The sequence below is a fragment of the Leptonotus elevatus genome, chromosome 1 (assembly GCF_054856555.1).
Source record: "Leptonotus elevatus isolate MCC_2025b chromosome 1, RoL_Lele_1.0, whole genome shotgun sequence".
NCBI classification, from domain to species: Eukaryota; Metazoa; Chordata; class Actinopteri; order Syngnathiformes; family Syngnathidae; genus Leptonotus; species Leptonotus elevatus.
This window is the reverse complement of record NC_141239.1, coordinates 24910991-24937678: the sequence shown is the minus strand read 5'-3', so window position 1 is coordinate 24937678 and position 26688 is coordinate 24910991. Positions and strand designations below refer to the sequence as shown.

Genomic DNA, 26688 nt, shown 5'->3' with positions numbered 1-26688 from the left:
CGACGGTGAATCAAGGAAAAGGGGACTACCCTACAGTAAAGTGGGGTTAGTGTTGAACATCATATTTGAAGTACATCAGTATTTCGAATGATGCCTAAAAGCTACAATCGCTAAGCCGCACATATAAATGGAATATTTGTACATAAGCAAAAATAATCTATGCAATAATATCTGACAGATGCAAGCTTTTATTTGAGTAAAGTGCAACATCAACAATTTGTCGTATTATAAGTGAACCATTCAATGTTAAAACACTCAGAATTATAATTACGCTATATATTTTTTTGTGCTGCATTGATGATCACATTCACCATTTTAAACGTGTTAACAAATCTGCCACACTGCCAAAGGTTTATATTGTGCCATGACATCTGCTCGCCAACGACTGAGCTGCACTGTTTGTTTACACAGTGCACTGTAATGTATATTTCATGTGGGAACAGCTATATATGAAGCTGAGGTATATCCACATAAATATTTTGGTCAGCATTATTTTCAGCACAAGACCAACATCAAAACAGTCCAAAACATTCCGTAAGAGATTTCACCACATAAAAACAATTCAATGTGAAATTGATTGGTATTTATTCCCCCACAAGAGTGACCATTAGCAAGAAGGATGAATTAGCTGGAGCGTTCAAGTGATTTTGGAAGGAGCACCTTCATTAGATACGCCGATCAACAATCCAAATAGAGGCCTGTTTTTTTTTTTTCTAAAACGTGATGCCGGTGGACAGGAGCGGAACAAACACACCTGCGCCCGTTGAAGAGTGATTGGACGCCACATGGGTAAAATCTCATTGAGGCGAATTGAGACTGCAAGCATTAGTCACCAAAGTGTTCACATATGCTGCAAGTTGGTATGAATTCTCACTCGTCTTTGCGCATCCGTCATTTATCCAAAGCCACTTTCAGCCAGCGAGGAGAAGAGAGGAGAGAGAGGATCCAATTTCCCAGCGTCAACACTGCATAAGTGATGTAGGGAAGCGGCGGGCGGGCGGGCGGGCGGGCATGCTATCAGTCAAAAGCATCTTCCAGTCCACTAGGAATGTCCTCCCGCCCTTCCCTCGCAGCGCGGTATTGATTTTGGACTGACAAGTGTTGTGATCGCCGGTGTCGATGCACACGCGTGTTAGCCTGCCGGGATTCGCCTTGGTGTGATTGGCGCATATGTTGAGCCTGTCATGTGTGTGCGGCCATTAGCCCGCTCGAGGGGTCAGGTCAAAGTGCTTCATCCCATATTGATGGAGCCCATGAGTGGAAATACAGCGGAAGTGGCTCGGCTGGCCGTGTGTCATTGACTGTAACAGACTAGTGCTGTCACTATCGAATATTTTTAGAATCGATTCATCTATAGATTATTCAATAGAATAATTGTCAAATTTATAATAAATACAAAAATAATTTTGTATTTAAAAGTGCATTACAAATGTATTTTGCCCTAATTACTTTATTTTGATTTTGATTATTTTGTTTATTAACCACTGGTGATTGGTGTTTATTTCGTACATCGTATTCGTACAGTGATTGATGTTGTACTATGTTTGCTAATGTCTTATTTCGATTAAACACAAAAGATAATTAGTCTTCTTTCATGAAGGAATCAGAAATCAGTGATTTGGACGATTTTAAATTAAAAACTGGCTCCAAACGATTGATTATTGTAGGGTTGTCAAAAGTATCGATACTTTGAAAAATAAATGGTACTAACACGTTTTATCCGGATACGATACTACTTTGTCATGGTATCGATACTATCGATACATGGTAGCGTTCCCGCAGCGTCAGATTATTGATAATTATGGTCATAATTTTTTTAAAATATTGTTTTTAAACAGCCAGCTTTAAAACATCTGTACTGGAAATTAAAGACAATAGAGGTCGTGTCAGCATTTTCACATATGAAGTGCTGTAAATATAAAACTGAAGAAAGCTGAACATGAGATTTTTGTTCTCCTAGTTGGCAACATTAATGAAGTCTTTTTTGTGTAAGACTTGTTTCAACATTCATTATATGCAAATATGCAGTGAAAACCTACTGAGCGTACTGTATTATATCATCAAGAAATCAAACAAGTTATTTACCAAAGCAAATGGCTTATGATATGTGCGTGTGTAGAAAACAACATGGCCAACTGCAGGTTACATCAGGGCAGTGCGACGCAAGTACATGCAAAATAAATGTCTGCTCCCGAGCCGCCTTACTTCATCACTCTCAGTTCCTCGTCATTTTTATTTATTTTTTGGTATCATCCTTCCTCGTGACTGCGCTCATCTTTGTCATCGTCTTGCCCCTGCCCCTAGCCAATTTACTTCCTTCTGTTTATTCTCACGCCATCTTCTTGACAAAACAAGAACCAAGGTTATTTTTTAATGCTAACTAACAAATTGTCTATGCTTTCGTAGGTGAGAAATCTATTTTGGATGACCTCATTTGGCTACAAAATAATCTAGCAACTAATAAGTTACCCGGTCATAGTCGGCACCCATTGGTAGTCATTTTATGTAAAATTATTTTACAGTATGTCAAAACAAGGAGACTAGGAATGAGATTTAATATGCGACTATTTTTTCATAAACTGTATCGCTGAACCCGACAGACTTCAAATTAGACATATTGATTTAAAGATTCCACCCACTCACCTACATGCCTCAACGAAGTTGTCCAGCCAAGCGCTGATTAGTTCAAATGAGAATCTTAATGTTTTATTTTTAGTCGTGTGTTGCGTGACAGCTCACTCTGCTGACCTTAATTCAGTCTGCTTACCAAACAGACGACTTGCTGCTGGTCTGAGCTTCTCCACACAAGGGACACAACTTGTCCACGGCAAGATGACACTCATACGCATGCACGCGGTGCGTACCATACGCAATGAGTGACAAAAAATGATACTTTGAAGAATTTTTACTATATGTAGTTCTGATTTGGAAGAAATCGTACAACATTTTTAGGACAAGTATTTTTATTTTTTTTATTATTATTATTTTTTTATCGCAAAGTATCTTTCAAGGCTTGCATGGGTTATTTACATTTTTGACATTCCTACTAAATTGTTGTTTCTAAGTGGTTGTAATCTAGTGGAGATGAATTATTAAGAGTTTTGTTTTATTGCAAGTCATTCAACACAATGATGAAAACTCACACTTCCTGTAATTAAGCATTTTGTAGTAGTAATCAGAAAAAATCTCTATGACAAGTTTTTATTTGAATTGATTCCTGGAAATAGCCAAAATTGCCCTAAAATGGCTGCCCTTCTTGAGACTTTTTTTGTGGGTCGACTAAAGAAAGACATTAATTTTTGAAAAATTCCAGAGGGCGCTTCGGATCCAAATGACCAGTTCAAACCAAAAGGGCATACTTTTTTGTAGGTCTACTCATGATAAACATCGCCACTAAATTTCATTCTACAAAGTGAAACTGGCTTCCAGGGCATAATAAAAAAAAGGCACTACCAAATCAATTTTTTAGGATTAAAACACCCACCCTCATGCATGCAATTTGTGCAATATCAAAAGGATAAGGGGTATCTGATCCCAGATGTCCCAGGTTATCAAAAGGTTAAAGATCAGATGGCTTTTGGCTAATAGGTCGTGGCAAAATCGTTTGTGAAAAAAAACTGAAAATACTGCAGCCATTTCTATGGCAATTTGTATTTGGGTTTGGGTGAAGCATTTTGATACTGATTAGATTTATTTTATTTTTTTAAGATTTGTTTTATAACAATGGTGTTATTTTCCAAAATGCTCATCCTGGGAATCATTTTTCAAAAGTTGAGGTTTCCTTTTATATATATATACATAAAAAAGTTTAGCAATTAATTTGGTCTAGTACGGGTTGACCTGGAATTTTCCCAAAATGGCAGACTTCGTTTTCAATTTCGGCAAGGCGACTTTTCAGACATGACAACCCAACTTGGTTAAGCTGGTGTTATTTCTTTCCAACTTTTCAGGGTGTGCTTCCGAGTAAATTGGAGCAGGGTTAGTTGCTTTGTCCACATTAAATGGTGTTAAAAAAATAATAATAATAAGCCTTCCCCAGTAGGAGTGTGTCAAAGTATGAGTCCGCAAGGGTATTGGTCCTTTGAGACATTTGTGCATCTTGCTACCAAGCAAATCGGTCATAATAAAAAAATAATAAATTACACTGTGAAAGTAAATTTCCTTGAATATTGGGGTGGATGTTGGGTGTAACCTGAAGACTAGAGCACTTCCTTGAGCATTAACTTGACCACACCCTCATTTCCGGTGAAGGAAACTTTCCAAGTCTCCAGCGCGCTGTCGATATTTCAATAGCAACCAGGGGTTGTTGTTGGGGCGGTGTGGCTCTGTGGTAGAGTGGTCGTCTCCCGACCCTGAGAGCGTGTACATGCAGTCAGTATTCGGGTTAAGGTCAGAATTCTGGTTTCCGAAACAATCGAGGTAACACGTTTACATGCCTTGCGGGAAAAGTTACTCCCGTTTATATGCTCATTTGTGCTCGATTGGAAGACGCGCGGACAACGTAATTGCGTAAAAAACTTTCCGCTTTTAACTTACTATACGTTCAATAAAAGACATTATATTTATGTCGCTCATCACGCTAAATAAAATAGTCTGTTTCCTCCTCGCTCCAGACGTGTCGTTCTTTGCTGCAAGCGTCATGTCTGTGGACAGCAGCGTGAGTATTTACGGTGGGTTACATGCCAGAAGCACGGACTTATACTTTGATTTACTGTATGTGTATATGGGCACAAACTGGCGTTTTTGCCGTAGAGACACAAAATAACGTGAAAACGCAGCGGAGAAATCAATGCATTCAAGGGAGGCTCCTATAGCAAGTAGGACGGAGCTGCGCACACAAGACATGACTACATAGACCAAGATGCTTTGCGAATCATATAAGCAAAGAAGAAGAAAAGAAAATGAAGAAGAAAATAGCGAGCATGCGCACAGCGAAAAACATTTCCCCAATCGATCGAGGCATTCTGAACGCGTTTATATGAGCAAGAATTACGGCTATGAAAGGAGTAAACCAGGGCTCTTATTCGGGTTATTGCGGCTGTTTACATAGCCTTACAAAACCCGAATATTGCCAACATTTGGGTTTTAAAAGGGTTATTGCCTGCATGTAAATGTAGTCAGTGTCAAAGTATCCTTGAGCAAGATACTGAACCCTCAGTTGCTTCTGATGCCGTGTCATCAGTAGTCAAAATGCATTGAGGGCCTTGTAAAGAGGAAAAAAACGCTATATGAATCAAGTACCATTTACCAGAGTAAAGTGTAGTTTGAGTTAAATGTTTAACACTGACACTAGTGTAGAGTACTTTACAACTCTGCGTTTACCAGCGTAGATTTTTAACACTATACAGTGTTCGAGTAACACTGGTTACGTCTGAAAACGAACACTTTGAATAGATTTACACTCATTGGTGTGGACACAAACACTTTTCTAGTGTTAGAGTTAACACTCTCAGTGTTAATCTAAGACTGGCGATTTTGCTGTGTATGATAGGCATGTCCACCCAATTTGTCAGTAGCTCACAAGTAAATTTGAAGAGTTGTGTTAAAATAAACCACTGACACAATAACCCTATCCCTATACACAGACACACACATGGACACAGATGGTACTGTACATTTTATGATAAACAAAAACTGATTTGCAGTCTGGAGCTGAAAGCTGGTGGCGCACAAGCCTGGAACAAATCACTCACTCCCTCCCTCCCGACCACCATCATCTCTTCTCCCACCACTCCCTAATCCGCAAAAGCCCAAACACACATTTAATATAGTCTCAAGACTGACTGAAGCCTTTTTGCAGACCATCCGGACACATGTATGGATAAGGACATACACGTATTGCAAACAGGATAGTATAGTACATTGCGATACCAAGAACACGCTGAAAAAATGCCGAAGGAAGAAGGTAAGGGTGGCGCGAGCATTCATGGAATGTTTAAGCGGCATGCCTGCGCATGTTACCTGCTACTTAAGGACATCCTGGTATGACGGACCATTGGAGACATAATTTAGGAGTACCTCTTGCACACACAGAACCAAAATGCTCTCACACACACTACTGAAATGTTTAGTCAGTGACGGACTGACGGACAGTCCGTCAGTACTGACGGAATGCCCACCTCTGGTTTCAGGAGTGTGTAAGAGAACATTTCAGTATTGTGTGTAAAAGCATTTTAGTTATGTGTGCAAGTGTTTCAGTATGAATGTTTCAGTAGTGTGTGGGATAATTGTAGTTGTTTGTGTGAAAGTGTTTCATTTGTGTGTAAGTGGAAATCCTGAATTATATCTCGGATAGCCTGGGGGAACTTGCACGCACTCACACCATTCTGAACAGATGCAAGAGGGAGTCGAGTACTTTTAAATCTAAGCAGGTCCACAGAGGTCTGTGCAAGATTTGTGAAGGGCTGCATGTCGTCAAACTGGGAAGAGCAAAGGAGATGGAGAAATTCTGCAGAACCCTCATTCATGAATGGAAGGATTCTTTGGATCCGGCCCACCAGACCCCTCTTTAAAAAAAAAATTTTTTTGTTGTTTTTTTAAGAGAATGTATCATTTTGTCGGCTTCGACCTCAAGACAGTACCACCTCTAGGAGAAAAAAAACCCACGGCAAATAAATACATACATTGAAGAGACTACCGGATTTCCTCAGATTGAGGTTACTGGCTAAATGCTGGGAATACCAGGCCTTTATTTGAAGGGTGCCTCTATTGGAACAAAAAATTCAAAAATAATTATACCTTTGCGAGCTTCCAAACGGTGCCACTTGGTAGACAAGCAGCCACAGATCCCAAGCAGCCAGTTAAATGCATCACTGTGCTCTGGTGCCATAGAAATATGCCTTTTGATGGATCAGAGTAATCTGATTGGACACCAAGTAAGTGCCTTTAAGGAAATATAGGGTTGTTGTGTATGATCTTGCCTTTTCATCTTGACAACAAAGTTTAATAAAACTTATCCTCTGTTATTTGCTGAAAATCTCATGTACTTGCTGTTTTTGTGCTCAGGCAAGGCAATAAAAAAAATTATTACTTGATTGACATCTGGTGAAATCACAGCGTTATTAGGTTTAGCATAATTTATTGATAGTAATTGTGTCTGTAGTTGAGATGTTTTGTTTTGCTGGTGTTTCTTGAATGCACCTCGTGTGAGGGAACAGTCAGCAAAAGGGAAAAGTGTTTTTTGCCTCTCTACCGATGAATATAATCTAATTTGCCGTTACAATTTGGCTGCATTCCATAGTATCTATCATTTAGGTAAGTGCTACTATGCATTTGTTTGCCGATGTGTGATGTCACATCAATTTGTGCTAGCATACTATTTAGGTTAGTATGCGAGCAAATACTTTTGATGAGCCTCATGTGAAGGTGGCTTGTTTGTCAAACTGACAGTTGTGACGTGTCTTATCAGCTGATGTTCCTGGGCGATGTTCCTGACAGCTCCGCCACGCCGGCGACGCCCAGAAACATCAGCTGATAAGACACGTCACAACTGTCAGTTTGACAGCTTCTGAGGAAGGCGGCAGTCGTCGCCAAAACTAGTCAAGGTAAAGCACAACCTTTTTATGTCTTAAAAAAGAAAAAACACAGGACGATACGAATACAGTCGTTTAGACCAGTGGTCCTCAACCCTGGTCCTCGGGGACCGGTATCCAACCTGTTTTCCATGTCTCCCGCAGCCAACACAGGTGATACATATCATCAGCTAATTAGCAAGCTCTGGAGAAGCCTGATAACGATTCCCACCTGTGTTGGCTGTAGGAGACACGGAAAACAGGCTGGATACCGGTCCCCGAGGACCAGGGTTGAGGACCACTGGTTTAGACAACATGGGTTAATTACTGTGTACATGCCAGACACAAGGTTTTGGTGTATTTGGGTATTTTTGGGTGTCTGGAACAGATGAATGGCATTTATATTCATTTCAGTGGGGATAGTAGATAGTACGTGTTTCCGTTTAGATTTAGCAAAGTAACAGCACAACTAACTTGGACGAGACGCATTTTCTGCTTTGGCAGAGTACTAATCCGTTGAGAAATGGCAATCCATTAAAGTGCTGAGAAGTGACATATGAAGCAAATGTTGGAGTATATTCCTTCTAGCCCCATGTTTCTAATGGGGGTCAATGATGACATTTGCAAGTCCCGACTATTCAGTTGCATACACACTTAAGTGCGATGCAGTTCGTCGTCGTCTTTCGGGCCATCTGCGTCACACGGGGCAAACAAGACAAATGCCGCCATCTGTGAATTCCTGGCGAGGTTTGCACACAACGTGTCGCTAGTCAAGGGATTTACATACAGTAGTCATGCTCGCAATACCGGTGGCGCCAGCCCCCGGGCCTTGCTTTGTGCGAGTGCGGAGTTGTGATTTGCATGGATTCTGCTCCAAGGGTTAAAAGCCGCACAGTCGCTACCAAAAAGAACCGCGGGCCCTAGGTGCGGAAATGATGCGACGCAGTGTGTTACGCCGCGACAATGAAAGATTCAGTGTCGGGGGAGAAGAGGAGAGCAGCTGCCTGCAAACCTCATCCGCTACACACAAGCTGTCACTGTCAGCATTTCAGATGAAGAAGATGACTTCTTCCAAAGGATGACTGTTGTTCTAAACTGCTTTTAAATCATTCCCGGGGTTTGTAACGTGAATGCAGGCAGTTCCAGGCGTGTTACACTCTTTGCTTGCCAAGCTTTTATAATTTAACATGACCCCTTGGCACACTCCAAGAAATCCGTTAAAGCGAGAACAATCAAGTCCAACGTGCAGCAAACAAATGTTGTTACCTCCTTTTTTATGGATGGCGCTATCTGTTCAAATGGAAGCATACATAAGTATAAAAATGCAGTGTGTCAAACTGCCAAATGAATGCTATTGTACATCTAAAAAGTACTTGAATTGTTATTCTCTTTCATTATTGAGCTTATTAGGAGTAGCATTACTCCAAAGATTCTAATGTTATAACATTTCCTCGGTTCTGAATTACTAAAAACGTATATCCCCCCAAAAAAACACTAATATGGAATTGAGTCAAAGCGCATATTTAGCTCAACGGCATATTCCGTCAGCATTCACAATCAAAGAGAATTATATTATCTAGTTGTTATTATCCCTTGGTGTGGTAATAACACAATGTTCTAAATTTGCAACCAAAAGAGCTGGTGAGCAATTATTTTTCAAAGCACTATCGAAAGCAACTATCCAAAAAAACAGTTGTTCCATTTTCAATGACGGTAGCAGCACTTCATCACTAAACCGCCAAATTAGACTTTGTTAGTTAGTATAGCAGCTTCTCGCATCTTTAAACACTGGACTCTGGCCTCCGCCTGAAAATGTTGGGTCTCAGTCTAGCTGCCAGGTCTATAACAACCAAAGAAAGGTGTGGTACACCCAGAACTGGTCATCAACCAGGTTTACAGGGAGATAACCATTCACACATTTACACCTATTGACAATTGAAAAACTTCAAAGAAGCTAACTTGACTGTTTTATGGATGTGGGTGGAAGCCAGAGAACATGGAGAAAACCAAGTGTGGCAAGAACAAGCAGAACATGCTGTACTTCAATAGTATACAAATGATTAAAAAAAAACAACAACAACAAAAGAAACAAATCTTGCATGGGTCTCTGCTTGTATACTTTCATCCAATGTAATGCAGCTCAGGACGTAAATCCAAACAAACACAACACATCACTCGCATGGCTTCCTTCCTTCCTTCCTATAAGATTCTCAAGCCATTAATAGATCACATCATTTTTATTCTAGCAGCGGTGAAGGTCTTGCACATCCTGACGTCCCCGTCTCCAATTTCCTCCTCGCCTTACCTCGTGCGGAAAGTCGCTGCATTTGTGCACAATTGCCATTGACATTTGCTGCCGTCACTTCCTGCAGCACTCTGACTCCAAAGTGACCACACGCATACAGGACCCGTCCACGCTCATCCATCACACTCCTAACCCTGTTTCTCATCCCTCTCAATTTTGTTCTCAGTCAGTGAGAAAGACACACTATGCTTAGACTTGGCTGTAGGAAGACAGAGACATAACAGAAAAGGCTCTGTTTATAACATATCTGAATTATTCACTGATACCTGCTGAAGTGTTACACATCGTGACAAAGAGTGTGAGAATGTCAGTCTTTTTTTCCTTGATACAATCTTGATGCACAGTATTACCGCATTAGTGATACTAGGTGATACCAACTCAAGATTCATTGCTGTATTTGATCAATTGATCTGTTGGGAATTGATGATTGAATTGGTTATTTAGATCTGGCTAGTTAACTAAACGGGGTGCTAAAGAACACGTTTTCTACTTTTCTTTCAACAAATTTTATTAAATTTGTTGTGTTGTACAAATGTTGAAATGCATAGGTCAAATACTGAATTGAAATAGATAAATGAGTATGAAAATAGTTTAAAGAAATATTTAATTAACTATTTTACTGCCAAAAACGTTAAATAACATTTAGTAAAATCCTACGGAGGGGTGCCAAAGACGTTAAAAGAGGTTCACTAAGTTTTTTTTGTGTTTTTTTTTGGAAACGGGTGGAGGAAAGCCTTGGCCAGCTGTGCTGAAAGTATCAAGCAGGTCGAGTTAGTATAATGACTATTTTTGGGCACTAGATGGCAGCGATGACTCTTTGGACAAGATCGGGTAGGCGTCAGTAGAAGACGTGAGGTGGAGCAAGAGTGTTGAGGGGAGAATGGCTGAGGAAGCGAAAATGGCGACCGGTTGCAAGCAGCTCACGCTTGAGCATTTTTTTCAAAGATGAAAAGCATCGACCAATGCTAAAGAGCATATTGATGATGATGATGGTGATTCCGAGGATGACGCCGAAGTTGGAAGCGTTGACACCGAAGTTGGAAGCGTTGACGCGGCGGCTTCGATCGCGTCGTAAAGCCTCACCGGCTAGCGATGTTAACGCCAGAAAAGGAGCACTTCTGCACAGGTGGACGTTCAATTGGACGATGAAGAGTACCCAGAGTCCAATGCATATTCATCGGAGGAGTGGGTACAGTCTAATCACAGAAAAGACACTGGTTCTGGACTACGATGCCACCATGAATGGAGTGGATAAGATGGATCAGAACATCTCTTACCACCCGGTATAGGAACCGAAGGACATGAGGAAGCCAGACGTAACACCAAGTCACCGTATCATGATCCTGAGAGTAGACTTGATGGCAACATGGCCAAACACACACTGCAGTATATACCTACTACTCCCTGGGAAAAAAGGCCGGCAAGAAAGTGTAGCGTCTTGCACGCGAAGAGGCAATCGCAGTGAAACTAATCTGTGGTGCAGATCCTGCTGCGTCCCCTTGCACGCAGGGGAGTTTTACACAATATACCTCACAAAAAGAAAAACTGTAGTTGAAACATCCACACAATTGTAAATAGTACCACAGTTGCACACGTTTGTAAATAGTTTGCCAAATTGTTTTGTCAAATTGTTACACTGTTGAATGTAAATAAACGTATTTTACTATCAAAAAACACTTTTTCATTGTTGGTAGGAGTGTTTTAAAGAAGTAAAGCACTGTTTAGGTGTTTGTGGCATCATTCATGGAAAAAAAAAGGTGTCAAATTCACTAGAGTGCATGAAGTAATATCGTTTCACTAAAAGCTTGATTTCTCCGTATTTTGGTCCAAAACAGAGCATTTGGGTGAAACTAACCTATTTTCTATTGTTGATTACTGAAAAACGGAATAAGGTAGAAACTAACTTTTTTTTCTGATGAAAGATGAGAGTTCAATCTTTCATTTGGTAGTATCTGTGTTTCCATAGTCCAAACACAAAATATTCTGTGGACCTTGAAAGATCAATCAAAATGCTTAAATCAGCTGGCACCCACATGTTCTCTTTTCTGAAAATGCTTGGCAGTCAGAGTTAATATTAAAATGAATAAAACAAGTAATTCATTTTCTCGACTCATTAGTTCAGCTCTCACCCAGTGCACTACACATCGAGTCACGGTGTGAATGCTAGGGTGTCTCTATTATTTATGTGCCATGTGACTGACCAGCGACCAGTCCAAGGTTGTGGTCTACCATTAGCCAAGAGTCAGTTGGGATAGGATCCAGCTCCCCGTGACCCCGTGATAAGAGGTTTAGAAAATGGATGGACGGATGGATTGATGCATGATTAATCAGGTACATTTTGTGAAATGACCAGTCTTAGTTCATACTTCAAATTTATTTTTCTGCATTTGATCAACTAACATTTTTTAACTCCGCAGCACTGCATTTGATCGGCGCAAGTTGATTCATTTCCAGTCACAGGACGTTGGCTTTAATGTACAGTTACGTTTCCCCGCAGTCGCTCACTGCTCAATAAAAAAGTAAAGAAAAGAAAAGCCACTGAAAATAAGTGCCGTATGTTTGGAGAGCAGTAAAAACAAGCCGCAGAGAATCCAGGTGGAATGGCAGATTGTCGTCCTCATTCATCAGAACCTTGTTGGTCCTGTCCACAGTCCTCACAGACATCTTAAGTGGATAAATCTGAACAAGAACCATCCTGCCGTCCTGTCAATGTCAAAATACTGTCCTGGGACACTCAAGGATATTCCAAAGGCATCTTTTAATCAAACCAAAGTGCTCATCACTTTCTACCATCATCAGACCAGATCGGTGGTGTCCAATCAAACCTCTCTTTGTCTGAACCACAATTTGACACCTAAGTAATTAAGTCATGACCCTCTAAGGGAATAGAAGACGAGGAAGGATTAAGGTTGTAGCATTTGGCACTGACGCTAACTAAGTATAGCCCACCTTGAGGGCACGACGGACAACTTAACCGTGTTGTGTCCTGGCAATTTGCAATGAAGGTCGAGTTAAAATAGGTTGCCTAGTCACCTAATAGCCACAATCTAATTATTTAATCATGACTTAATCTACTAAATCAATGATTCCGCACCGCTGTGCCAAAGCACATTAGTGTCAGAGTTCATAAGGTGTGTCACCGGTAATTATCCAATTTCACTGAATTGGTCCCAAAATTTTCTATTTTAAATCATTGTGTAAATGTTCCTTCAATTTCTGTAACTATATCAGCTTTTGTGCTCAGCTAAGGAGGTCAAGATTTCCCACTGAGTAAATACATTTGTGAGGAAGTAAACTGATGATCATTATTTCAGTACGTCAACCTGTAGTTTTTGTGACATTTTTGCTTGGTGGGCTGCAATGAGATTTTTCAAATGTAAAAAATGTTCAATAAAGGTTTGGAAACGTTACACAAAATCAAAGAGAGTCATCATTTTTGTGTGATTTATGTCCCACCAATTGACCAACACACCCACATCGATTATTTTCTCAGTGTATATGGAAAGTGGAAAGATGTGTTGTTGTTTTTGGCTAGACCAAAACTGAAAAATGGCTAAAGCAAGCCTGATAGTGCAAACCTGTTGAAACGTTTTGAGCTGGTCAGTCAAAAATAATATCAACATTCCTCCCTAACCTTTGAATCAACTGCAGAAATGCATTTGGGACACTCTGAGCTCTCCTCAACAAGTGTTTGACCTTTATCAAACTTTGGATAAAAGACCTGTGTGTCAGATCTTCATATTTGTTTGCACAATGTTGCTTTGAGAGAACGAAAATCTACACTTCCTTGGCCAGCTCCTCTGCAAAATGGCCCTCACGTGTTGTGATGCCACTGCAGCTGGAGACAAGAGAATATTACTCTCATATCTTTGTGCAGGTTCCATTAGCTTAAATTAAAATTCAGGTAAAGCTCATTTTCCCAGCGAAGTCTGTGATAGATGCAGTGATGCGTGGATTGACGCTCTTTCCATTTCTCATCACCATCATCATCTGATATGATTATCCTATATGTAATCAGAGATATTGGGTTAGGGTTGGAATGAAGTCATGCGGTAGGGACACAGTACGAGTGTTGAGCAAGCCTTCAATCCTGGTATCAGACAGCTTTAAAGAGACGCGCATGTTCCAAAGCCCGCCTTTCCGAACCTGTATTAAGGAACATTGTTCACCACTCACCAACATGATGAGTAAGTCATCACCTTTAATAACTGATATTGCAGAGCAGACGGATTTGTGTTTTTCAGACAAACCCAGACCTTGTGATGTGATTTTTGGCATCACATCCCCGTTGGCACACAAGGTAAGAGCTACCTTCAATCTGGCAAGTCAAGGCTCTCTGGTTTAACCCAAAAAGGCTGAAGAAAAGCACATATTGGGTACAATTGCCTGTCAGCTGGTTTGTAGCCTCAACGTTTCTCTTCTGTTTGTAACTTTGACTCAATTTAAGAGGCAAAATCAGGATCAAAGTGCGTAGGCGGCGTGACTACGAAATAAGCTTAGCAGAATATCAGCCAGAAGAGCAATTGGCCTGCCAAGGAATTCAACAAAGATAAACATGACGAACATAATATGAAATAGAACACAAAAGTGAAAGTTCTGTCGATCAATCAGCAGTCATCTTAGTCAAGCCAAACAGCCCATCATTCTGCAACTTATCCCACAATGACAATGACATAGTGCAGTGGTACCCAACCTTTTTTCCACCAGCGACTAATTTATACAAGTCTAAAACTTTCGTGGACCGGCAACCCAGTGGGTTGATGCTTGGCTGTTCGGCGGCTTATTAATAAAAGGCTACAACAACAAACGCAAATCCACTATGTATTTGTATGTACCTGTACTAGCAGCACAAACACCATAACAAGGGTAACAACAACGCTTTAATATGGTGAGGTCACTATGGTAATGCTTATGAATGATACGAGCAACACAAAAACCGGGGTATTTTGTAGATATAACAACAAATGTGAAGCCACAATTTTATGTAACTATGTTAGCAGGGCTCTCCTTAAATGTGCCAACAAAACAAGGCACCACAGAACAAATCTTAAGTCCAAAAGGAACTCACTCACCATAACGCTCATAACTCACGCACCAGAGCCGCTCGCCGCAGAGCGGGCCATCATGCGTGGAAATCACCTGTAGCTGTAAGTCCATGCGCCCTTTCTTTTTCTTCTTGGTCATAGGCTCCTGTGTTGTCTCATCACTGGGCATTTTCTCTGTTGCAAAGAAACTTTCCAAATGTGTCTGTTTTTTACTCATTTTGCTAACTTTGTCGATTAGAATCAGCGCTACGCGACTGAGATCATTAGCATCTTGACATGCGTCAAGAGTCTGACGTAAGCAGAGTGAATTCGGTCACTTTTCAAAATCAAATATTTTTAAGCCTCGGCTAATCAATTAACCGGAAGTACAGTAAGTATTTTTTATTCTTTCAACTGTGCGGCACGCTGCGGCCCACGGACCACTGCTGTAAACCATAAACAAAATAAAAATGTAATCTAACACAGATTCTAAACCTAAATCTAGCTCTAACCTGAAACACTTGAGCCCAATACTAATTTTAAAACCCAAACCCTGATTATCACCCTACACCATAACCCACAGCCTAACACTAAGCCATGATCCTAAACCTAACCCTAACGTTTAGCCCAAATGTGTAGTTTGGACCTTGAGAGAGGTGATATTAAATCCTACTATGCCCCTTTTTCTGAAACAGAGGGCAATCCATGTGTCCTTTTGACCTGATTCACTCTGGCAGCGCCCTTACTAAGCATCCAAGTATGCTCTTGACATGATGAGTGTGCACATTTGGGCTCCAGCCCATTAGATGAGGTCATGAGTGTGAAGTATGTGTATCCACTCCTGCGCAAGGGAAGCAGGCCGGAAGATACCACCTCGGATGGGGAAAGACGATAACCGTGAAATCTTTATTGACCGTTTATTTCTAATGGAGCCAGGCTGGATTGCTCACTTCTTCCATCTCTTTTGGAGCTGGGGAACTGAGGGAATTCTGGCTTCAAGAGGAAGGAGAAAGGAGGACAAATAAAAAGTAATACAAGGCTGGCTGATGCTTTTTGGACATTTTGAGGGCAATGCTGTCATCACTAAAATAGTAGTTTGTGTGCCGGGACGTGCTAGTAATCGGTCGCCTGAAGCCAGACTGGAGTCGCCCTTGCAGCTGTCCAATGTTGGCATTACGTAACGGGGCCGCACCAGAGCCCACGCCGCGGCCTATCCACAGTGTCGGCAAAGCCCGACGGACGCTCCAGTGGGCACATGCTAACTCTCCGCTCTCTGCTATGATTTGCGGTTTTGCACACAGGTCTGAATACACACAAACGAATCCTGGTGCGAACAAAACAAGCGGACCGAGACCCACTTTTTGAGGTGGTCTCGGTCCGCTTCCAAACGCACTTGGTGCGGTTCATTTCGCAGTATAAATACAAACCACAGTTAAACTGCTCCAACTGCAGGACATATGCACCTTTTTGGGCTTAACAAGCCACCGTAGCCAAGCATCGCAAGGGGGGGGGGGGGGGGATATTGGCTAAATTCATTCATTCATTATCAACCGTATTCTGTTTAGCTTTGCTAAGCATGTTGTGGTCGGGGGCGGCATACGCGGAATGTGACGGCTCCTTTGGGTTCTAAAATTAGAAACAGCGTTGCGGAACCTCCATTGAATGAGCTGCTCTTGACACTGGCAAATATATTGCATCTAATAACGCCACAAATATGCAGAGCAGGAATGCAGCACATCGTAATTTCATGTTTTCCTTTATTTCCGGGTTTTGTTATGCGTTCAGCCCTCGTCATTTTTGTCCAATGGGAGCACAGATCGTCAGGCAGATCGACGTGATTACGCAATACAGTCCGCTTGCAAAAAGCGCAGTGTGAATATGAACCGCACCAAATGAGAAAAAAAATAAAGTTCGCTTTTGGTCCGGACCAAACAAGCGGACTAACGGGCTTTTATGGTCTGAATACACCTGTGGTTAGAGATGCAAGAATTTCCCAGTGTTACGGTAGGGCCAATCCCAATTCCAATCGTCGTCAGTTTTGCGTTCACGCCTTCACAGGAACTATAAGGCATGTCCCAATTCTCCCCGTAAGGTTTAGTGGTAAGTCTTCGGGTGAGGGTTGTACTGCCCTTGAGAAGAAGATAAATGCAGAAACCATGGGGTATGAGACTCCCCCCAAACTGACAACAATAGCGCACTACAAATAAACATAAACGTGAGTCCTATTTCTTGATTTTCATAGTAATGACAGTCATGTTTTAATCAGAGGATAGAATCTCTTGCTACTCAACAAACAACATTAGCCAAGTTTTGAGGTGGTTTAGTTGTTGATAAATCACTCATTACAACAAGCAAGATAATATACCTAAAGTTTTTTTTTTGTTTTTTTTTAATATAGGAAAACCATCCAGCTTTTCCTCACTTTTCAGTGTCTTTACCATACGCTTCTTTGCGAAGGCTGGATCTACGCTGCAGATTCAAATGGCCGATTCTGAGGTAATGACTGTATTGGATTTTTGTTTGATGGTCTATTTCCATTTCCATTTTCATTACAAGGCACACGAAACAAACCACATGCACAGATGCACAAATTGGACATAAATAGTAAGGGCAATGGAAAGTTGGAAACAGGGAAGTAAACAATGCTTACAATACAAATATAAATGGTGTTTTAGAAGAGGGTAAACCACTCGCAGCAAATATTTGTTTTAATAATAGACACTGTTCTTATATAGCATGTTTCTGTCATAATTGATGGTCTATGCCGTAGTTTAGATTAAAAGTGTTTGTTTTTTTAACACAAGGGTGTGCATTCGTCAGCAATTGTGCATTTCAGTGACTTCTAGACGGGATATATCTGATTTGTGCAGTTACGCTGCACTAGCATTGGCAGAGATCCGATATCAGATTTGTATCCACATTTGGAAAAGAGCTGACTTTGATCTGAGGTTGTCTGTTCCATGCAGGCGGTTTTCTACACTGCCAAGATGCAAATACAACTTGTGCCAATGAAAACTAAAAAAAAAAAAAAAAAACTGAATTATGTCACTTGAACTATGTATTCTTCAGTATATCCAACCTTGTACATCAAGACCTAAAGTTTACCTCTGCGTATATAGTACACACAGTGTGTGAATGTGTTGAGCAGAAAAGTCGCCCTTGAATACTCAAAAGTGGCCACATTCAGAATGCAAAGCCTGATTGAGAGTTTTAGCGGAAAGATCAAACGTTTTCACGGCGAGTGAAAAGAAGAAAAAGTGAAAGCCTCGAGATGGAGGATGTGAGCACAATTCCACATTGAAATTCAAGTGGCTTGGCGACAGACAAGCAGCAGCAACAGTTCATTGTGCAAGCTGAGGTTTTTGCCCAAACATGTTTGTTTGAGGGCGCAAGCGATGTCACCGCGGGAATCCAATTATGGGCCGATCTAAGAAGTGAGTGTCACTGTCAGGTGCTGCAGAACAAGGTCTGATCAGACTGAACGGATACATGCAGCCCTTCACAATGGGCCAGGATATAAGGAGTGTGTTCTATTACATACCCCTGGCGCACCGGACAGAAAGTGGTGACAGAAAGTAGACTCGGCTTTAGGTCAACTAATAGCAGGTCTAAGTTGTGGTGCAGGTGGTGTCATGCGATTTTGATGGATTTGAGCAGGCAGATTAGAGCACGCCATTTTCCTGCATGGGCTCCAGCGAGCGAGTGTGTCATCCTCCCGCCTCACCTATGCTTAATTTAAAGGGAATGAGAGGAGCTGATTCAATTGGCCGGGAATCAAGTCAGCCGTGTGCACTCCCACAACGGCGCAAACCACTCGGGCCCACCACTCAAAAGAGAGAGAGTCACAGTTCCTGAAGTGCTTTTAGCCATTGATTGAGCAGGAATATTCGCAAGGAGTGACTCCGAATCTTGCATACAATACAGTTTTCTTTATTACGTGCACAAAAACATGGTAATTTTTAGGGGATTGGAAGGTATTAATGGCATTTCGATTTGCTATCCGAGTAAATTGCTTGGTCAGGCAACGAATTAAAGCCACAAAAGGTACCACTGCCTAACAACACTGTACTTACTGTATATGACTCAGTTGAGCACAGACCTCGATAAAGGCCCAACTGTTAACAATAATTGTGGTGCGTCGTTTTAATTCATCAGTCTTTTGAATTCCAGAAAAGCGACTTCTTCCTTGTAATGAGTCAGCAGAGGTATTCATGCAGAAATCTGAAAAACAATTCCTATATCTGCATGTTTATCCAGCGTCTCACCCAAACTTTTAACGAGTCATTCCCAAAACCATGTGCCGCTCCACGCACAGAAAGTTGATCTTGTTTCCTCCTATTTACTTGGGCTGAGGTGAAAACGATCATTACAAGAACAAAGTACTGCATGTGCTTGTCTATGAATAGCAATCACTTAAGCAACAGCACATTAGGAGGAAATCACAAGTACTAATGAAGAAGCTCTGTGCACATCAAGCTTTATTGGGCTAAACATTTTTAATGAGCCTAAATTGCAATGGCCAATAATACTTGCCTTTTATTCATTAAGTCAAATAATCCACTCGGGTTAACTTATAAAGTCTTAAGTGTACATTGCATAGTATACTGCAACTTTACTGAAGCAAGACACATATTTGACGTTAGAAACACCAGCAAACAAAACTGTCACAAACAATTTATCCAAGTCTATATTGGAAATAAGGAGGATATTGCCTCTATTTACTCACAATTTGTTTTACTCAGTGTGAAATGATCTGGACATGTTTAGTTGAACAAAGCTGACACACTGGCAGGCAAGAATTGAAGAAAGACACACACGGAGACCGAAAATAATGCAGTGGTGCCTTGACATGATTTTAATGCGTTCCGTGGCCAAGCTTGCATTTTGATTTACACATATCAAATCCATTTTCCCCATTGTAATGAATTGAAATGACAATCATCCGTTCCAGTAAAACCCCGCCTTTTTTTTATACCACAACATGTGTTTATTAAAGATTATTTTTAACTAAGCTTAAAAACACACACACTTACAGGAATTGAAGAGAGACACATGGGGATCTTAATCATTTTCATATGAGGGAGATTGGCTTGTTGTCGTCTCCCCGTTGAAGATGATTTGAATTTGATTAATTGTTCAGCCCTATTATGTTGTGGAAATTAAATGAGTGCAATGTTTTTGCTTTGCTTGTGTCCTGGATGGGTTTTTAATGTGGTTCTCCAGCTGAAAAAAAAGCTTGGGAAGCCCTCCCCTCAGGACCCCCTCACGTGTACACTGTTTTTGCATGCATTTATAAAAACGGAGCCCTTAAGGACTTGATTAGTGGCTTGTTTTCTTGTTCTGGAGATGTTGCCATTTTGCCATTAATGATGCAATGGTCATTTGCGCAGAATGTCTCATGTATTGACATTGCCTGTGTCCTGATTCACAAAAATGGTTCCTCGGAAGGCCGAATTTGTCGGCTGCATGACGTCACTCCCGACACGACTCGACGGCACGCGCGAACTTATATATGAATGGATTGTCAATACTGCTTGTCAAGGGGCACATTGACCGACAATCCATTCATGTGTAAATCAGTCATAAATTTGTGCGTGCCGTCGAGTCGCGCCGGGAGTGACGTCATGCAGCCGACAAATTCGGCCTTCCGAGGACCCAGCCTTGTGAATTTGGACACGGGCATTGTGTCAGTGGACTACTTAGCAGATTTTCCTCAAAGTACATTTACTCATTAAATTGACATGGCAGAGTAGTTACAACAACTTAGTTTTTACTTTGACTTGTTTAAAAGAAACCCTACATTGACTCGCTCCATGTATTGTTATCGACTGCAGTGAAGAAGTCTGTTGTATCTGTCGGTATTCAGTGTATATTTTTGGTCACCATTGCTTACATCCACTTCTAAATCCCCCCCTGATGTGCACCATTCAGTCATTCCTATGAACCAGATTACAAGGGGTGTGCCCAAATTCTTTTTTTTTTTCATAAGAATCGCGATTCTCATTTAGTATGATTACGAATCCATTTTAAATGTCCCAAAATCGATTTTATTGAAATTAGTTTATACTGTCTTGCCCTTGTTTGTGTGTGCCTTGATTGGGAGCGCTGTTAATGTTGTACACAATTTGGCCACTTAGGGGCAGTGTGGTTCCGCGCGTTATAATACACTGTTAAGTTGTTGTTGACACATTAAAGAGTACAAAGGAAAAGTCATGATCAAGTTGTTCCGATAAGTTATTTTTTGCAGCGTAGTAGACGTTCTTTTGAGTGATAAAAGTGCTGTGAGTAGCGCGCTAATTAACATTAGCGAGTCAGGCTGGAGTAGATCATGACGATTCTTTGCACATCTATATTTTCATTGTCAATCAAATCATTTTGAATCAAAAAATCGATTCTGAATCGAATCGCAGACCCAAAAATCGGAATCGAATAGAAATGTGAGACAGTCAAAGATTCCCACCCCTACAGATTACGCATTTTTTCCTCAAGGATAGCCATGACCCGCCCTCCCCCTGCCTTTGACTGGTTGTTTGGTTGGCGGGTACTCACTGCCTTTGCTTAGATTGGCTAGGCATGATTCTGAAGACTGATGAAGCAATCAGAGGCAGAGTAGGGCGGGTCATGCTGTGGAAAGGAATCCTTCAAATAGTGTCCTGAGATGTGATAGTCAAAAATGTTAGCCCACAGGAAGCCATCTGCGCTCATACACCGGAGATTTGCGCTCAGTGTGGGTTCAATCCCCGGGTGGAGGCATCCGGTTATACACTAAATAACTAACATGATCTAGTTTTATAGTAGCTACTCGCTGGCAGTTGATTTTAAAGTAAGTTAAAACACAAGAATAGTGACAAATAGTTCAAGATTCGGCCTAAAATCATAATGAAGCTATTTTTGTTCATTCTTCACTAAATATTGTTTATACTGTATGCTTGTCTCCTAAAAAAATGCATTTTACATTCATTCAGGCTGCTTGTGTTACCACTACCAGTAATAACTACAAACTGCTCTTAATCAAGTCATGATAATTGTATTAATGTGAGCAAGTACAAATGATGGATTTTTCTTACATGTCACCGTTTTCAAAACAGATTGTTTTTCTGGATTACTTTAAAAAATAAAAAAAACACTTATCCAGGGACCACTACACCATTGATCGACTATTATTACTTGCGTAATTAATTTTGGTTAGTCAGGCTTGTGTCACGTTTCACCAATCCAACATAACTACCACTGACCTTTGATTCCATCCATTCCACTTGACCAATCAAACTGAGCCACATACCGTCACCATGCAGCCCCCAAAATGTTCAAGTGTACTAAAGTATATCAAATAAATGGAGGGACAGCTATGTCACGCATCATCTGTGACTGTGAAAATGTTGACATTTCAGCCTACAAGAACTCCACTTGGAGCTTGAGAAACATAGAAGCTGTTTGGGTCTGCGTTTGCAAAATTGTATGTTCCGTGGAGTAAAACCAGCAGGTCATCCACAGCACACGAATGCAAAGTGCAGTTCGTCTGAGCCATTCGAACCCACCTGAGCTATCTATTCTTCACGTCTAGAAAGGGTTGCGCGCATTCGAAAGGAGCCGGGAGAAAAAGCAATCCGCAAGTCAGAGCACATCACTGAAGATAAGGATGCAGAAGTCACATGTTTGAGTGATGAAAGAGATGTCAACACTGCTGAGCAATGTAAGTGAATTCACATGTCAAAGTTCAATGCAATCAAATGATTTTTCATTACATAACGGAACATCTTTGCCGAGTGCGCCAATTCTGCTGTTTCACTAGAAAGTCAATTAAAGGCCATTTCTTTGGCTGAATTTTCCTTTAAAGTTATGTTTGTGATATTCATGAGCAATATTGAAATGTGTAAAGTCCTATTTTATATTTTGGTCTCTTTGATGTGCACAACATAAGTTACTAATAGTTACTACGGAGTAAATCCGAATGCTCAATAATCGAAAGATTAGTTCTTGTACTTGAGTCATTTTTTTTGTCTACCGATGCAAGCACCTGCGTTACTTCTGGAAGTGGACAAGGGTGGTGATTGCAAGCACACAAATGCATTGCTAGGTGTCACCTTGAGACTTGCATTGAGCCAACCAACCTTCATGATGCCGCAAGGTGTGTTCGATCCTCCCTGGCTCCTCTCCGTGGACGGATCTCGGCTGCGAGCGCCCACCGCCGGGCTGCTCAGTTCCCGGTACCGGCCGTTGCTGTACACTGCGTCGGCTCCGAATCCCCGGGCAGCGCCGGCCGACACCTCCAAGTAGGGCCGGGTGCCGCCACCGAGCCCCGCAGCGGCGGAGGCTTGCGTCGGTCGGCTCAAGTCCAGAAAATGTCCCGACGGATCCGAAGAAGCGTGGAGCCCCGCCATGGTTCACAGAAGCAGAAGCAGCAGCACCTCCGCGGTGTCTCGGCAGCGGCCCATTTTGGTTTTAATCCACACACAAAAAGGCGGTTCGGACTTCGCGCGGTGCCCGAAACAGGGAGCCGGCCGGCCGGTGCCCCCCTTTCTCCTCCTCCGCTCCTTGCCAACGACAAGCCTGCAACCTGAAAGCGGTCCGGGTGCTTCCGAACCTTCTAGTTCCGAAGAGCTGCGCTACTACTGCACTTGTGCTCCTACCGAACCGGGACCGTCTTGTTGTCTTTCGCACCCACACACACTAACACACGCGCACTGATAGGAAACACACGTACAACTGACGTGCATCCGCGGGACAAATTCAAGACTGCGCGGGCACGAGCGCGACGCGGGCACGATGCAGCTCGTGCCCGACGTGCGCGCGCACCGTCCTCACCACGCTTGTGAAGCAGTCAGTGCCATTAGAACTGCGTTAAACAGTTCAACAAGTGGCCAATGGGGGGAAGGAACTGTACATTTTGGGGATAACGGCAGATTCGGCACTACATATGAGTACTGGACATATTTATTTTGTTTGAGATGGGAAAAGTACTCCGACGAGTAAGGATAATTTTGTAAAAAAATATATTAAAAAAACTGAAGAAGAAGAAAGAAAAGGGGTGAAGTAGGGAGTAAAAGTCAACAAATAAATAAAGTATACTCAAGTATTTGTACTTATGTGTTTTTTTTCTCCGGGTATTGGTGGTACCATACCATATACCATATACCACTTATAGCACGTTTAAAAGACAACAGAGGTTGACACCAAAGTGCTGTGCCAAAAAATAACATATAGTATTATATTAAAAGTAAAGCGTATTAAGAGACAAAATGCGGCAGTCACCCTTAAGTTTTAAACTAGTTTTGGTACTAGAAATTAGTGGGCCTACGTATTTATAATTCCAGTTGTGAAAAAAGTTTACACTCGTGCTATTTAAAAAAAACAAAACGAAAGAGTAGAGTAAGATCGAAAATTAAAGTAGTAAGAGTAAAAAGTCATGAGGAAAATAAATAGTAAAAAAAACCCAGATAGGCTACCTAAAAAAAAAAAAAACTATTGCATTACAGTAGCATAGTATTGGTACTTATGTATACTGTATGTGTGGTATATAAAAACGTATTTATTTTTACAGCAATGAAACAAGTAGGCTACTTACGCTCTGTACTTAAGTAGTAGTACAGGTATTTATGTAAAAAGGAAACACATCAAAAACTTAAAGATGGGGTCTTAAGTTTTCATTTTGAAATAAACACTGGATGTATACACATGAAATCCTTCTCAATCGACACCTCTGGGCTTCTGTTAATGTGTGGTGGTGATTTTGTCATCATTAAATTGAACTATATTAATTTTTGGGTATGGATAACTTAAAAACATAAAATAGCTGTAATTTAATCAAATTTAGTTATTTTGTGAACCTTGTTTCTATTGTTTCAAAAAAGGTCATATTTAAAAACAAAATAAATGTATATGGTGCATACTAAAAATAAAATAATGTATGTAATGTAATATTTTGTTTTATTTTATGTTTTGTGCATATTTTTCAAAATTTATTTTACTTGCTAATTTGTAATTTTATTTTAGCCTTATTTTACTCTGCAGTTGACAATAAATGACAGTCTGTTCTCAGTTTATTTACCTGGTTTAAACAAATTAATAATTAATGTTAAATTTTAAAAACGTGCTCATAGCAGGCAGCATGGTGGCCAACTAGTTAGCACGTCTGCCCCCCAGTGCAGAGGTCATGAGATCATATCCGGGCTTCGGATGTTCTCCACTTTCCTGTGTGGGTTTTCGCCGGGTACTCCAGTTTCTTCCCACATTCCGAAAAATATGCATGATGGGTTAATTGAACACTCTGAATTGTCCCTAGGTTGTTTATCTGAGTGTACCCTGCGATTGGCTGGCAACCAGTTCAGGGTGTAGCCCGCCTACTTCCTGAAGACAGCTGGGATAGGCTCCAGCATTCCCACAACCCTCGTGAGGACACAGTGTATTTATGGTTTGTATTTCTGTTAACTTAATCCAGTAGTTTTAAAACATGTTTAAGTTAGTAACTGAGATTAATTGAGTTGCTTCAAAAAAAATTAAGGTGGGTGTAATCAAACCGTTCAAGTTTTCAACTTTAACTTTTGAGTTGATCAACTCAAAAAAATTGAGGCAACCGATTACCTCACTTTTTCTGAGTTCTGCTAAATAATTCAGGTTAACAGTATGGGTGGAAAAGTGTCTTAAGTTTACAGACCCACCTATTTTCTGAGTTTGGTCATGTGACATTTGCAAGCTGAGCCCTAAGCAACTGTGATGTCATTTTCAGTCAACAGAAAATGCCAAAATGGCCGTCCCCTGAGATGGATAAAAATGAGTGGATTTTGCTGCTTTATTCATGATATTCCACAAACGCAGTATCAGTAATCACAATACTGTGTTCAGACTAGTCAGGCTGCATAGAACATTATATTATTGGAGGGAACATTTTTTTTGTAAGTTGACTTCCTGTTTAAGTACAGAAACATTTCCACTTACCTGGCAAATTGACTATTTGCAGACCCATGTCCAAATATTTTTGCCGACTACCGGAGCCGCAGCAGTATTGCGTCGTCACTTCAATTCCCAGCATTTGCACAAGAAAAAAAAGACACAACCTGGTGACTTAACGTTATTATTGTAATCAATCGTGGTAGTTACGCTTCGGAGGTCAGCGTTTCATCTGCTGGCAGGGCAGGACGGATATTTAGCGGGTCAAAGGTCGCCTTCCCAGGTTATCCCAGGAGGCAGGATGTAGGCCTCAGTTGTGATAAGTGGCTCCATGTGTAGCCACAACAATACAAATGTCCTCTTGCTCTCACGCTGGAATGAGGCTTGAATGATCGAAGTGTGGTCACGTGACAAATGTCACATCATGTGACGGGGACACACAGTGACGTCTGAATATGAGTGTGTCGTGTGGGACAGGAAGAAGTGGACGCATGCCCTTCCTTCCTTTCCTGGCTCATGCATTATGCATTGTTGCAAATTATTTAGCAAAAGTTGTGCTTTTAAAAGCTTTGGCACTAGCTGCCGCGCTTTAATGTCACAAGACGTCCCCTTAAACATGCAAGATTCAAAATATTTGGCCTTTTTCGGGAAAGTGCGGCCATGACGATAGAACTGGAAATAGAATTTACGTCTCTGTCCTGGCTACGTTCCACGCCCACCCGCACTCGGTGAATTTATGCAAAGTAGAGGTTGTTAATATATATATATATATATATACACACACCTCATTCAATGTGTCAATTGCTTTATTCTCATGACTATTTACATCATAGATTCTCACCGAAGGCATCAGAACTAAGAATGAACACATGTAGACTTAACAAAAAGAAAAAGATGAAATAACTGAAAACATGTTTTATATTCTAGTTTCTTCAAAAGAGCCACCCTTTTCTCCAATTAC

The 26688-nt window shown here is 41.1% G+C and overlaps 1 protein-coding gene across 1 annotated transcript in view; it reads right to left on the bottom strand.

The window, feature by feature from the left end:
* LOC147181363 (inactive phospholipase C-like protein 2) overlaps positions 1-23596 on the bottom strand; it is a 73139-nt gene extending 49543 nt beyond the window's left edge. The window contains exon 1 of the mRNA XM_086086846.1: positions 22952-23596. Coding sequence (XP_085942972.1) covers positions 22952-23221 — 270 coding nt within the window. The 5' untranslated portion in view covers positions 23222-23596. The remainder of the gene's footprint in view (positions 1-22951) is intronic.
* Between the last annotated feature and the right edge of the window lie 3092 nt (positions 23597-26688).